This window comes from Myotis davidii, unplaced genomic scaffold, assembly GCF_000327345.1.
Source record: "Myotis davidii unplaced genomic scaffold, ASM32734v1 scaffold913, whole genome shotgun sequence".
In the NCBI taxonomy this organism is placed as follows: Eukaryota; Metazoa; Chordata; class Mammalia; order Chiroptera; family Vespertilionidae; genus Myotis; species Myotis davidii.
The window spans coordinates 30,441-45,887 of record NW_006284344.1 but is presented as its reverse complement, the minus strand read 5'-3'; the positions used below and the strand labels follow the sequence as shown (position 1 = coordinate 45,887).

At 39.4% G+C, this 15,447-nt stretch overlaps 1 protein-coding gene across 2 annotated transcripts in view; it reads right to left on the bottom strand.

Moving 5' to 3' along the window:
• ZDHHC9 (zinc finger, DHHC-type containing 9) overlaps positions 1–15,447 on the bottom strand; it is a 30,308-nt gene that overhangs the window by 6,591 nt on the left and 8,270 nt on the right. For both annotated transcript variants that reach the window (XM_006754641.2, XM_015570861.1), the window contains 2 exons: positions 9,776–9,936; positions 4,663–4,821 (listed from right to left, as the gene is read on the bottom strand). In XM_006754641.2, coding sequence (XP_006754704.1) covers positions 4,663–4,821; positions 9,776–9,936 — 320 coding nt within the window. The remainder of the gene's footprint in view (positions 1–4,662; positions 4,822–9,775; positions 9,937–15,447) is intronic.

Below are 15,447 nucleotides of genomic sequence, written 5' to 3'. Positions count from 1 at the left end.
CTGCATCTCAAAGTCAGCCATGTGTATGGTCTTTAAGATAACTTGTTACGTAAAATTATTTATTTATCTAAGATGCACCAACACTGAATTTATCTGAAAAATAAAAAAGTCGATATTAAGAAAAAAATTGTAAATGGAAGATTATAAGAGGGTTTCACGTGCCAGCAAAAGTTTACTGGCGTGCCATGTTTGGCACGCGTGCCAGGGGTAGCCCACCCCTGCCCTAGTAGTTGAGCAAAAGAAGATATTCTTTTCCCCATTTTACTGCAGAGGAAACTAAGGAACTGAGGAGTTATGTCCCACTGCCAGTTAATAGCAGAGACTTTGCTTTTCCAAAGAAAAATCTTAGTAGGTGGGCCTACTAAGTTAGGAAGAATAAATAGGTGAAAATAGCCAAGCAATTTTTGAAAAATGAGTAGTGTGGTTTTTCTTAACCTCCAGTTAGTAAAAGACTATAAAATTACAATACTTAAAATGGTGTGGCATAGCCAGAAACAGACTCTAGAATGTGTAAGAATTTACTGTCTAATAAAAGCAGCATTACAAAATCAGGTGGTGAAAGGAAGTACTTTTCCATAAACAACACTGAGACAATTGGCTATTTGGTGGAAAACTTAAAATTTTCCCCTTCACACTATTTATCAAAATGAATTCCAGATGAATTAAAGAGTTAAATGTAAAAACAAAGTGGCCTCAGCAACGTCTCATGCACCAAGAAGTCATCAGTTAGATTGCCAGTCAGGGCACATGCCTGAGTTGCGGGCTCAATCCTCAGTGTGGGGCTTGCAGGAGACAGCCAATCAATGATTCTCTCTCATATCGTGTTTTTCTCCTCTTTCCCCCTTTCCCTTCCTCTCTCTCTAAAATCAATAAAAAAAATATTTTTTAAAAAATTACTTTTAAAAAAGAAGGTGACCACCTGTAAGACAGAGAGGGAAACCTCACCAGAAATCAACCCTGCCAATACCTTGATCTTGGACTTCTAAATGTCAGAATTAATTTCTGTTATTTAAGTCACCCAGCCTGTGTATTTTGTTATGGCAGCCCAAGCAGACTAATGCAAGTATATACCCAAGAGTGGAATTGCTGGACCATATCTTAACTTTTTGAGGAACTGGCAAACTTTTCCACAGTGGCTGAACCATTTTACATTCCCACCAGAAATGTATGAAGGTTCTAACTGTACCATATCTGTATATTAAATAATTTTGATTACAATAATGAATAAAATGGAATCATGAATAATATCTAATGATAGGAAACTGCCTTAAAAAACTAGACTATAGCCATGTGATGGATTATATACAGTCATTAAACTAAAATATTCAAATGACATGTACTAAAGATGTAAAAAATGCTTAAGATATAATGTTAAATGACAAAGGTAGGAATAAAAACTCAATCATGTGTGATCTAATTTCACAAACAAGAGTGAGGCTGAAAAGAAATACAGCAAAATGGAGAGTGAGTTTGGGATTAGATTTTATTTACACTTTCTGTACTCCCTGTATTTTCTACAATGAACATGTATTATTTAATGAACCAAAAAGGCACAAAGAATAATGCGTATCATTTTTAAAGGACAATGAACTGTATACTGACAAAAATAATAAGACTGTAAGAATGATACCTCTCCCAGTTAAAGGGCTACAATATATCTTTTCAGAATAGAGAAGGAAAATGTAGAAAAGAATGACATGTTCAAGTCTTACTCTGAACCAGCGGTTCTCAACCTGTGGGTCGCGACCCCTTTGGCGGTTGAATGACCCTTTCACAGGGGTCGCCTAAGACCATCCTGCATATCATTACGATTCATAACAGTAGCAACATTACAGTTATGAAGTAGCAACGAAAATAATTTTATGGTTGGGTCACAACATGAGGAACTGTATTTAAAGGGCCAGAAGGTTGAGAACCACTGCAGTCTAAACAAACCTATCATATAAAAACACTGGAAATGCAGGTTTATACAGATATATTTTTACTTTACTTTAAATCACTTTTTTTCTTATAAGCAATACAAGGAAACAAAATCATTCATAATCCCACAACCTATAGATAACAAACTAAGAGCATTCTGGAGTATTTCCTTTCATATCTCTTTACACATATTCATATTTTTTAAATGTCTAACTGATACATATAGCCTGTCTTCTGCTTTATTTCATTTCACTTTCTGGTATAAGGTTTTCCCATAAAAGCCCCCTATATGAATGTTCCACAATTTATTCAACCATTTATCTACTGGTTATTTACTGGTTGAAAATTCAAATTTTCATTATTATATTAATCCTGAGGTACATATTTCCACACCTAAAATCTTTTACCACATTCTTGGTTATTTTCTTAGGAATTTCTAGAAAGGTAATCATTGACATCAAAGGGTATAAATGTTTTAAGGTTTTTATCAATCTTATTAGGTTGCTTTCCAAAAAGTTTGTTCCAATTTACACTCCTATGAATGCAGCACTAAACATTATGAGGTTTTCCTTGCTTATTATCTAGATTTTAAAAGGTCCTGCTTTAATTTTTATTTCTTTGATATTTAGTAGGGATTATTTTTTTTCAAGTTAACTAGCTAATTGTATTTTTTGTTTTGTAAATTGTCCATATTTCTACTGAAATGTTAGTGGTTCTTTTTTAAAAATCAATTTGTGCCCTGGACTGTTTGTTCAGTGGTTAGAGCATCAGCACACATTCCAAATGGTCTCGGGTTTGATCCCTGGTCAAGGGCACATATCTCAGTTGCAGGTTTGATCCCCAGTCCCGGTCAGCATGTGCAGGAGGCAATCAATCGATGTGTCACTCTCACGTCGATGTTTCTCTCTCTCTCCCTTCCACTCTCTCTAAAAATATCAATGGAAAAAATATCCTCAGATGAGGATTTTAAAAAATCAATTTGTATGAGTTCTTTATATTTAAGAATATTACCCTGACCGGTTTGGCTCAGTGGATAAAGCGTCGGCCTGTGGACTAAAGGGTCCCAGGTTCGATTCCAGTCAAGAGCATGTACCTTGGTTGCGGGCACATCCCCAGTGGGGGGTGTGCAGGAGGCAGCTGATCGGTGTTTCTCTCACATCGATGATTCTAACTCTCTATCCCTCTCCCTTCCTCTCTCTAAAAAATCAATAAAATATATATTTTTTAAAAAATAATATTAATAAGGAGAGGGAATTCTTTATGAAAACCTTCACATCAGACATTCGTGAAACATTAAGTTTCCTGGCCCATTTAAAATGGGTTTCAATTTGCTTGGCCAGTGTGGTTCAGTGGTTGGGCCTCAACCTATAAACCAGGAAATTATGGTTTGATTCCTGGTCAAGGTACAGGACCAAATTGCAGCTTGGTCTCCAGTGTGGGGTGTGCCGACTGATGATTCTCATAATTGATGTTTCTATCTCTCCCTCTCCCTTCCTCTCTGAAATCAATAAAAATATATGTTAAAAAAATAAAATGGGTTTAAATTTCTAAAAATCCTACCTACATGTAGCTTTTTACCCTATAAAGTAAGATATATTTTCAAGCTTTGTCTAAAGAACTGGCTAATAAGAAGAAAACAATGTACCCAGGCCTATTCTATGGCATATATAAAGAACGCGGGAAGTAAGCCTAGTAATAATATAAGGAATTGATCATATATGCCTATTGATAGACACATTTACTGACTGTTTCTGATCTTTCCCAGGGCTCAGTACACAGTAGGCAGTGATTACAACTAAGCCACATACATGTGGCTAAAAGCACAGAAACATTATGCACACACATACACCCAAAACCCTTGGAACAGCAGCAAAGAAAGAAAAAATGAGAGTTTGGGAATCATACCTGTTCCAGCTTCATCTCTTACTAATTATATGTACCCACATAAAGGTGCTTCACCTATTTCCTCATCTGTAAAATGGGGATAATACCTATCTCCTGGGATTCTTACAAGCCTTAAATGAGAGAAAGGGAAAACACTTCACATAGTGCCTAGTATATAGTAGGAACTCAATAAATGCTAACAACTTTCTTTTTGGGAATACTACTTCTTACAAAGTCCTTCCTTCCCCAATGCTGCCCTCCAGTAGACTCTCCTCGACCCCTATGCAAGGTGGGTTCCACTTGAAACAGATCCAGTAAAGAAAATATAGATTTGAAAAACAGGTCATTTGCCTTAGCCAGTTTGGTTCAGTGGATAGAGTGTCGGCCCACAGACTGAAGGGTCCCGGGTTGGATTACGGTCAAAGGCGTGTACCTCGGTTGCAGGCTCAATCCTCAGCACGTTCAGGGCATGTGCGGAAGCCAACCAATTGATGTGTCTTTCTCACATCAATGTTTCTCTCTCCCTGTCTCTCCCCATCCCTTCTACTCTGTCTAAAAATCAATGGAAAAAATATCCTTGGGTGAGGATTAATAAAACAAAAACCCAATAGGTCATTTATTTCCCCATTTACCAAAAAGGTTGTGGTTTTTTGTGTTTTTTTTTTTAGACTGGCAGATATTTAAATTCCAATTTGATCTACAGAAGTACAGTTGATTTACAGTTGTTCAGATGCTTGTTTCCTGTCTAATTCTAGCTTTCCCATCTACCCCTACTAATTTTTTCAAGAAAAAATTACCCTGACCCTCTTCTTCAACTCAACCTTTCCCCCCAGACAATGCCCTAATGATTTTACTCACCCACACAGTTGTCACAGATGCTGCAATGGGAGGCCCGGGGAGGCCGGAAGATCTTGCACGTATAACAGTATTTCAGCTTTACAATCTGGTTGTTAATCTGGAAATTCTTGATACGAGGGGGTGGTCGTTGGCCCTGGGGCACCGCACCATTGGTAGCTTCTGTAGATCAGTAAACACTGTTAACATCACTGCCAGCCATTGTTTGAACCCAAAGGTCTCACCAGTTGTCCAAAAGCAATGGGAGTATTCAAAGGTTCCGTAGGCCCACTGTCTTCTTCATAATAACATTTCCAGAGTAGACTCTCAACATCAGATTCCACTGAGTGCCATGCAATTCTTTTGTGTGCATGTGAAAAATTGTGTTTTCGAGTTTTTGGCTGATTACAAAGAAAAATATTCATAAAAGAAGAAATAAAATGGCTAGAAACAGAAAATGAAAACACCCAACGTCGCTCATAATCAAAGAAATAAGAATTAACACAAAGATACCACTTCCACCTACTATATTAACACATATTTAAAAGAATAAAAATACCTAGTGAGCCCTGGCTGGTTTGGCTCAATGGATAGAGCATCGGCCTGCGGACTGGGTACCAGGTTCAATTCCAGTTAATGGCACATGCCTGGGTTGCAGCCTTAATCCCCAGTGTGGGGTGTGCAGGAGGCAGCCAATCAATGATTCTCATCATTGATGTTTCTATCGCCCTCCCCCTCTCCCTTCCTCTCTGAAATCAATAAAAATATATATTTTTAAAAATGCCTAGTGATTCCCTGGCCGATGTTTCTAAGTTGTGAGAGTGTCCACCCTCACACTGAAGTGTCATGGGTTTGATTCCTAGTCAAGGACATGTACCTGAATTGCAGGTCGATTCCCAGACCCCTCAGAGCACATGCAGGAAGCAACCAATTGATGTGTTTCTCTCACATCAATGTTTGTCGCTCTCTCTCTTTCTCTCCCCATCTCTCTCCCTAAAAATCAATGGAAAAATATCCTTGGGTGAGGATTAAAAAATACCTGTTTGGCAAGGATGGGGAAAAGGTATTTTTATACATTACCAGTAAATAATGTAGCAGTGGCTATCAAAATTTTAAATGTGTTTACTTTTTGACCCAGGAATTCTACTTCTAGGAACTTATCAAAATTACAAAGAGTTGTATAAAAGATATTGACATAAGGATATTTGTCATGGAGTCCCTTTTATAGTGAAAATCTGAAATAACTTCAATGTCATAATAGGAGGTTGGTTAAGAAATTATGATACATGCATAGGATGGAATATTATGCAGCCTTTTAAAATGATGTAGACAAGCGAATAATGACAGGAAAAGATTCACAATATCTTGCAAAAATAAAATATATGCAGGAAAAAAGGCTAATACTTAGAAAAACAATTATTTTTAAAATAAGAGTGATACATGTTTATTGTAAAAATTTTGGAAAAATAGAAAATATAAAAAAATAAAGATATTTTTTCAGCTCAAGGATATTCATGCATTTTAGTGTATTTCCCTTTATCTTCCCTTAACAGATAAACATTTATGATCTTTTTAAAATTTGAGATCATGTTATAAATGCAATGTTAGACCCTGTGTTTTTCACTTAAGATTATACAATAAACATTTTTCTATTATTATTTTTTCTGAAGACATTATTATTGGCAATATAATATTCCATCATATGCATGTACTATTATTTATGTACTCATTCCATATTGTTGGGGATTTAAGTTGCCTCTGGTTTTTTACTATTTAAATTCTGCTGCATGCAAATAGATGTGTATTTCAGAGGGAAGGGGAGAGGAGGGTGGGAAGAGATTAACCAAAGAACTTATATGCATATATGCATCACCCGTGGACACAGACAATAGTGCGATGAAGGCCTGGGAAGGGGACTGGAGTGGGGCAGGGGGGAAGAAGGGGCCAGATGGGGTCAATGGGGGGGGAAGGAGGGACATCTGTAATACTTCCAACAATAAGGATAAATTTTAAAAAATTATGCTACAAAGTTATAATATTACAAATAAAGCTAAATCCCCTTGAACACCACACTCTGATCCCAACCCCCTCCATCCTTCCTCAAGAATACATTCATGTGTTAAAATTAATTTCTAAAACATAAAGAAAAAAGAAAAGCATGTTGAAGTCTGAGCAGTAATATATGAAGTTGCCAGCATTAAAATAGCTAGTGCCATATTAAGATGAAAAAGAGAAAAGAAAAAGAAAAATGATACACAAAAAATCCTTCTACAGTAATTTGTGTAAATCTGTCTATTTCCTTTAGCTAAACCCAGACAGAAGTGGAATTACTGGGTCAAAGGGTATGAACCCTTAAAGCCCATATTACTATTGCCAAACTGCTTCCCAAATTGATAGATTTGCACGCCGCCCATCTGCAGCATATGAGAGTGCCTGTCTTATTGCACTCTCCCTATGCAGGGTAATTCTAAAAACATAATTTTTTAATTCATTTTGATTTTAAAAATATCTGCCATATGTAACATTTTTCCCTTTTTTGCAGAGTGGGGTGGCTGCTGTGAAATCAAACAATAACAGTGTTTCACAAGTCTTACAAGGATGGGGATGGCTGTTCATTAGAGGATATGAGTACCAGCATGGCACCTGCCACCTTAATATTCCTTTGTATGCGCTTTACATGAAGGCACCTGGAAGACAGAGTTCATGGTTCATCCTCCCTATGAAGTGCTATGATGCAAGGGAATCACCCGCCTTCTTCTCTCGGTTCTCCTCACCCATAGCATACCCAGTACAGTAAGTTCTCACTTAGCATCTTCGATAGGTTCTGAGACTTTAAATGAAATGACATATAATAAAACCAATTTTACCATAGGCTAATTAATATAAACAAGAGTTAAGTTCCTACGGTATCTCATCCATGTTATAATGAAACTATGTTGAATAAAACAATGTTATTCAAGGACCTGCTGTACAGGGCTGAAAACTGAATGTAAGTTGACAAAAACTTGTTAGCATAAAAATAAACATATGCATGGGTATGAACTCAAGAATGCACTCTTCTATCGAGAGAAGCATGTTAAATGTAGAGGTCACAAATATGATGTCTCGTGCTTGGCCCCCAAACCCAGTGATCTGGCAAAACAGAGCTAACCTTGCTAAGGAACCTGCTGTGACATGCACAAAGACAAGTCAATTAATAATTTTTTTAGCCCGGCCAGCATGGCTCAGGGGTGGAGGGTCAACCTATGAACCAGGAGATCATAGTCTGATTCCCAGTTGGGACACATGCCCAGGTTGCGGGCTCAATTCCCAGTGTGGGGCATGCAGGAGGCAGCAGATCAATGATTCTCTCTCATCATTAATGTTTCTATCTCTCTTTTCCTCTCCCTTCCTCTCTGAAATTATATATATATATATAAAATTATTAATGGACATAAAATTCAATCTGAAAATATAAAAGACACTATTTTTTGGATAAGCAGATAATATAAAAATGTAAATTTTCACCCTAGCCAATTTGTCTCAGTGGAAAGAGCCTGCAGACTGAAGGGTTCCAGGTTCGATTCCAGTCAAGGGCACATGCCCAGGTTATGGGCTCGATCCCCAGTAGGGGGCGTGCAGGAAGCAGCTGACCAATGATTTTCTCATCATTGATATTTCCATCTCTCTCTCCCTCTCCCTCTCCCTCTTCAAAATCAATACAAATATATTTTAATGTAAATTCTCTCAAAAATAATACATAACTGTAGCCCTAACAGGTTTGGCTCAGTGGATGGAGCATCGGCCTATGGACTGAAGGGTCCCGGGTTCAATGCAGTCAAGGGCACATGCCCAAGTTGCGACCTCGATCCCTGGTAGCAATATAAATAAAATAAAAATAAATAAATAAATAAATAAATAAATAAACAAATAAATGTAATACCTATTAGAACCCCAACAGGTTTGTGTTTTGAATTAAATAAAATAATGTTAAAATTAAAAAAAAAAAAACAAGCAAACACACACCCTAAAAGAACTAAAGGCTAATCACAGACTGCTGCTCAACTGATGTAGCTTTTAGTCTTATAAGTCCTGGGTCCCTTTCTCCTACTGTATTTGGCTTTTATGCTGACTCAAGCTACTTGGGTACTGGAATTGAGAACAATTTAGGCAGGCACAGCTGTTGGGTCTGGTGGGCTCCCAGTTCCTCCTAGTACTGGCATCGTGGCCTTCTTTCCCAGTGTGAGTTCCCAGAATATCTATCCTCTCTAGTCCTGGGATGTCCTGCTTCCATTCCTGAAGCCACCCTGGCTCCTAGGTAGTGTAATACTCTATCTCTATCCCAGAGAGTCCTACCCTTAGCTGCAGACTGCTCTGTAATGAAAGTGTAACTGCTTCCTTATCATTTCTAGACTTCTCAATGGTTCCTGGCACCATAGTTGACCCCTCTCACCTTGTGTGTTCTCCTAAAGCAGGAATTCTTGGTCATGGACCCATGAATGTGCTTCAAAAGTTCTATGAATGCTTGAAATTACATACAAAATTGTATGTATGTGCATGTATGTAAGGACATTTTTACTAAGAGAAGGTTTATAGCTTTCATGAAAAAGTCAAATGGGTTGATGATGCCCAAAGAATAAAATAAGCCGAAACCGGTTTGGCTCAGTGGATAGAGCATCGGCCTGCGGACTAAAAGGTCCCAGGTTCGATTCCGGTCAAGGGCATGTACCTGGGTTGTGGGCACATCCCCAGTAGGAGATGTGCAGCAGGAGGCAGCTGATTGATGTTTCTCTCTCATCGATGTTTCTGACTCTCTATCTCTCTCACTTCCTCTCTGTAAAAAAATCAATAAAATATATTTAAAAAATAAAAATAAATAAATAAATAAATAAAATAACCATCCTCTTGGGAACAGTGCAGCAGACCTCGGTAACAAATCCCTCCCGAAAAGCAACCCAACACACACACACACAAAAGGAAGCATGACTTTCAAACCTTGCTTCAGCTGCCTTAGCAAATGCACAGGGTGGGCATGATCTCAGATTCAGGATCTCAGAGGGAAAAGCCTAGAAATGATTGTTAATCTGCAACCACTATTCTGATGCCATTCCCTTACTAATTAAAGCACAGCATCTTTCCAGCTGGTTAGAAAACCCACCTATCTCCATTTCTATGAAAGCTGCTTCATCTGGTAGGGCTCGAGGGATCACTCCAGGGTCACTGAAGCTGGTCCTCAACAGTGTAGCCATGGAGAAAAGGAAGAGCATGGCAGCAAACACAGGGATGGCAGGAGAGAGCTGGACAGCCAAGTAACGGCATCTGGAGAAAGCACGCAATTGAACATTTAGTTATACCTAATCTTATATGGACCACGAATTGTTACCAGTATGTCAACAAAACAAGCAATACCTCGAGGGCAGGGACCATGCTTTTTACTTCACTTGAAACACCCAACACTCCTAACAGTGGTTCCGTACCTAACGGGAGCTCAACAAATACTTAACTGATTGATGCCATCTATAACATACAGAAGACAGCCTCAAGGGACCTCTCCTCCCCCAAGCCCAGGCCCTCCTGTCAGCCTGCCGGGAGTCACATTTCCTCTGTGCCTTAGGAAAGGCTCACAACTGTTAAGATCAGGGAAGCCACCGAGCCTGGACCTGCAAGCATCACAGGTTGTTCTCATTCTGGGAATGTCTTGAGCTTCTCCTAGGCACCCATATGGCATTAGGCCTGAGCTCCAGGAGGAGGAAGGAAAGATCAGGACTTATCATGAAGAAAGGTCCAAGTGTCAGACACAGAGCATGTTCAGCATGCTTCAAGGCCAATAAAAAGCTTCAGCATGGCTCGGTGGTTGAGCATCAACTTATGAACCAGGAGGTCATGGTTCAATACCTGATCAGGGCACGTGCCCAGGTTGTGGGCCCGATCCCCGGTGTGGGGCATGCAGGAGGCAGCCAATCAATGATTCTCTCCTATCATTGATGTTTCCATTTTTCTCTCCCTTTCCCTTCCTCTCAGAAATCAATGAAAATATTTTTTTAAAGCTTCAGGGCTGCTGACTGACTTTGCAACACCCATTCCTCTTCTCTCCTCAATTAGCTCAGCTAGTAGGTAACTAGTGACCATAAGGAAATAAGAAAATTGTTTCTCCTGAGCACCCCTTCCCAATATCATGTTTGCTCCCCTCTTTCTTCATAATTCACCTAGAAGGCCATACCTCTTCCTCTCTGGATATCTCAACCCTACTCATCTTTCAGGTCCCAGAGACATCAATGCCATTATTGTCATCATCACAATCATAATTTACTGAGCACTCACGATATGCCAGGCACGGCACTAAGCTTTTTATATGCATGATATCATCCAATTCTCACACTAAATCTATGACTCTTCCATTATACCCATTTGATAAATGAAGAATCTGGTATGTAGAAAGGTCTTGTCTCCTCCAAAAGGCTTAACCTAAGCTGCACTAATCTGTCCACGTCATCCTCACTGCCAGAGCCTTGTACTGTTTTCTGTTTTTTACTATGTTGACCTCATCTCCCCCAGCTGGGCTTCATAGGAGCAAGAATCTTCTCTTTTTGGAACAGGAATGCTTGGGTTTGAATTCTGGCTCTACCAGGTCCTAGCTGGGTGTCTTAGTTACTTTCAGTCCCTTTATCTGTGAAATGAAGATAATAATAGAACTTCATGGGGTCATTGTGTGGATCAGATGCATGAATATAAAGTGCTTAGAACTGCACTTGACACACAGTAAATGCTAAGTAAATGCCAGCTATTAACATTATCATCACAGTTCTATATCTCCCAGAGCCTAATGCAAGTATGTGAATAAAGAAGCTATCAACAAATACTTGTTGAGTCAAAGTAAATTTCCAACCAAATAAATGGGAATGTGTGATGAGAGTTACCACTGACCTATTTTTATTCTCCTCCTCCTGGCACATTTTCTCCTTCAACACAGAGATCTTCTCTTGGAGGCAGACTATAACTGAATAAGCAAGGGCCAGAGGGAGAGCGGAGAAAGTAAGCTAAGGAAAAAGGCTTACTTCATTGGCATGGGGATCAAGTAAGCTGCTGTCCACTCTAAATGTTTAACCCCGGGTTGTACATTCACCGCAGTTTTGGAACAGTCCCCAGGAGATCCTCCCTGCTTTCTTGCCACACAGTGCAAGCCAACTATACTATAGGCGGAGCTGTTTGTTATGAAGCTGAACACATATAATGAACTTGCAAAATGATTTTTGTGGCTTTTTGTTTGCTTGCCTGCTTATTTGTTTTTTAAGAAAATCCTTGGTCATAGTTTGCTTTTGTATGGTTGACTTCCTTCTCCTAAAGGCCAAGGGTAGGGGAAAATGTTTAGGGAAATGAAGGATATGGCTAACTGAGTTCAGGGTAATTAAGGAGCTTGTGGAGTAGCCTCTTTTTCATTGTTAGGGTAATTAAGGAGCTTGTGGAGTAGCCTCTTTTTCATTGTTCCCCTTCACGGTCACAGATAATCAAGAAGTAAATTCAGAAATTAAAGTCCCCTCTACTTATCAGGGACCCAAAGGCCACAGTAAAAACACAAGACTCCAGTTCATGAACAAGCCAAGTGAAATCACCATGCTAACAGAAATCAGCCATCTTCCTAAGATCATTATTGAAAACAAAGAAGTAATGTCTCCAGGACTCACACTGCCTTGGTGTACAGTCTCCAATCAAAAGCCTTAGAAAAATCAGAGCCATCTCATTGGACACCAAAGGGAATGTAAATTGCTTTATTACAAGGAAAAAATACGGAGAGAGTAGAACAAACACACATATACAGATACACACACACATGCACGCACACACAAATTAATGTTGCATCCATGCACAGAAGGACTCGCCCAAGCTGAACTAAGTCCCCTTCCAACACCTGCTTGTCAATCAGACAAAGAACAACTTAGATTTGAATTACGCTACACCATCATGGATAAAGGTCTCTGTAATCTCCACACAGCCTATCTTCTGCACCTGCTAAAACAATCCACTCTGTATGTCAACAAGTACACAACAGGCCCATTGTATTGTTCTCCAGAGATGAGGCTACTGGCAGCCTGTTGTCACTAGTGAGTGGGTGTGGTTGGGAAGGCAGATGTGGGACTAGTAGGCCTTTCTACTCTGAGTAAGGGGAAGCTTAGAGAGCCAGCAGCTAAGAATCTTGTGAACTACAACCCATCATGCCTGTCTTTAACAGTTATGATACAAAATATCCCCCCGGTTAGTCCCATCATTGCAGTAAGTTGGAGGTCTGTCTCTGACAGGAATAAGTATGGGAAGATTTGGGAGTAATTCCCAATATCAACCTCAAAAATCAAGAGTATCCTCATATATCACTAATTTATCTTAATGAAAGACTGGATCTGTCATTCACATAAGCTAACTGTTTTTAAAACTCCCTAGTAGTTTCCATTGATATTGTATCTTGGAATAATTATATCCATACACTCCTGCAAACAGAACTCCCCTTTGTCTTCAAAATACCAAGAGGCCTTTCCCTTCCCAGGGGGTTGGAAGTTGCTTTTCTCCCTTGTAAATTTCATATATACAACCCTGTCCCCACTAAGTCTTCATTTCTGCCACCTGAAGAGGCATCGTCATGATAGGTGCCCCTCTACCAAATTCTTAACTGGCCTCAGGCTTCCATAGCTGGTTTAGATGACTGGACTCCGACATGTCCCACAGACCACATGGTGGTACTGACCAGCAATAGCCAGCAGTGCCAGGCTGGGCTGGTGTGTCATGTACCATCCCCCATTCCTAGCATGCTAGTTCATTGGAGGGACAATGATAATGACAGAGACTTCAATTCACTTGAGAAAACTCAAAAGAGGTTCATGAGTGGAGCTAGTAAAAAACCAGACAGATTCCATGGCAGGGCTCTGCCTTACACACTGGTAATGTGGACAGATCATCTATATAATACTCTGCTTCCAAGTCTGCCCAATAACTTTCTTGCTATGTTTTTTGTTGTTGTTCTTTGATCAGTACACTCAGTCAACCAACAAGTTTTTATGGGTCTAACAAATGAAGAACAAGAGAAATAGGAGTTAATTTTGTTGGAGAAAACATATGAAACAGCTAAAGAATAAGATAAGACCAATGATGATGTGTTAAGGATAGCTGCTTGAAACTGCTCCCATAGCAGCTATTAAGGGTGGCTTTAAGGAAGAGCTGTGCTGGCAACAGCAGGAAGCACTCAAAGATTAGAGAGAGTCCCACAATGGCCCTTGGTCCCACCTAATAGAAATAAGCCTTTGCTATAAGCTTCTCTGATATGGATGGCTGTCTGTCCTCTTAAACACAATAAACATGTAGAAACACCCATAAGACTAGTTCAAGTTTCTTCTGATGACAGAGTCTACTGAGAGGAAAAAGTTTCCTTAGACACTAAAAACACAATTTAAAACCAGCCTCCAGATTTACTGCTATGTAAAAGTCAGAGGAAAACGCATAACAGTGTTTTGCTCCAGTAGCAATGGTGAAAATGAACCAAACAAGGACATTTTCTTTCTTCTCTTCTTTTTTTTCTTCTCTTTCTTCCTTTTAAATCCTCTAGGATATTTTTCCGTTGATTTGTAGAGAGAGTGGGAGAGAGAGGAAAAGACAGAGAGAAATAGCGATGTGAGAGAAACACATCGATCAGTTGCCTCCTACACACCCTTGACCAGGGCCAGGGCCTGGGAGGAGCCTGCAAACAAGGTACATACCCATGACCAGAATCAAATCTGGGACCCTTAAATCTGCAGGCTGACGCTCTGTCCACTGAGCCAAACCAGCTAGGGCAACATCTTCATTTTTAAGGTAATGAACCAACCTCTAACTTAAGGAGGACCAAAGTTTCTATCCAAACCTGCTAAGAAGTTGCCAAATTTCAGTTATAAAAAATTTCACATTTCAATTATAACAAATTTTAAATATAACACATAACAAAATTCAATTATAACATAGTCCTGCTCAAGAACTTAGAACAATTTCCTGCTGCCTATTATATTAAGCCCCAAACTCCACAGGCCAGTATTCCGAGACCCTTCATCAACTAGCCTTATCTAATCACCATTAAGAGGTACTTGTCTTCTCATTGCTCCATTCTAGAAGTATTCCCCTAATTACCCTGAATTCACTAGCTTCTTGCAAGAAGCATAAGGTGCCTCCTTAAACACAATACTTTTGAGGAGAAAGATTTAAGAGGTCTTCTCTCTTCCTCAATAAACACCTCAACCGATGTCAGCATCATGGGGGATATCCCTGTGCTTTGTGCTTGCTTTCCCCAAAACAGAGGTTCACTACACTCAATTAAGACTCATTCTGCCCTGGCCAGGTAGCTCAGTTGGTTAGTCATCCCTGTATGTCAAAGTTGCAGGTTTGATCCCTGGTCAGGGCACATACAAGAATCAACCAATGAATGTAAAAATAAGTAGAACAACAAGTCAATGTTTCTTTCTCTCTCTAAAATCAATAAATAAAAAATGTTTTAAAGACTCATTCTGAAAAGATGGGAGATGCATACAATAAAGACTGATAACATGAAACTCATTACCACTAAAGGTAATTGAGGCTGAAATATTCAGAAAAATTCTGAATGACAGAACCACAAAGGATTGTTCAGGAAACATAACTCAATCCTTCTCCAGGAATGTGCTCAATAGGAAAGTTGAGCTTAGCTAAGTACTACAACAGATTGATATCAAAGAGGCAACTACTCCTTTCTAAAACTTTCATTTGGTTGGCCAAGTCACAGTCAGAATCTTGGGCTAGATGAAGCACAAGACTGAGCCCCTACAGCACAATTCTCTATAG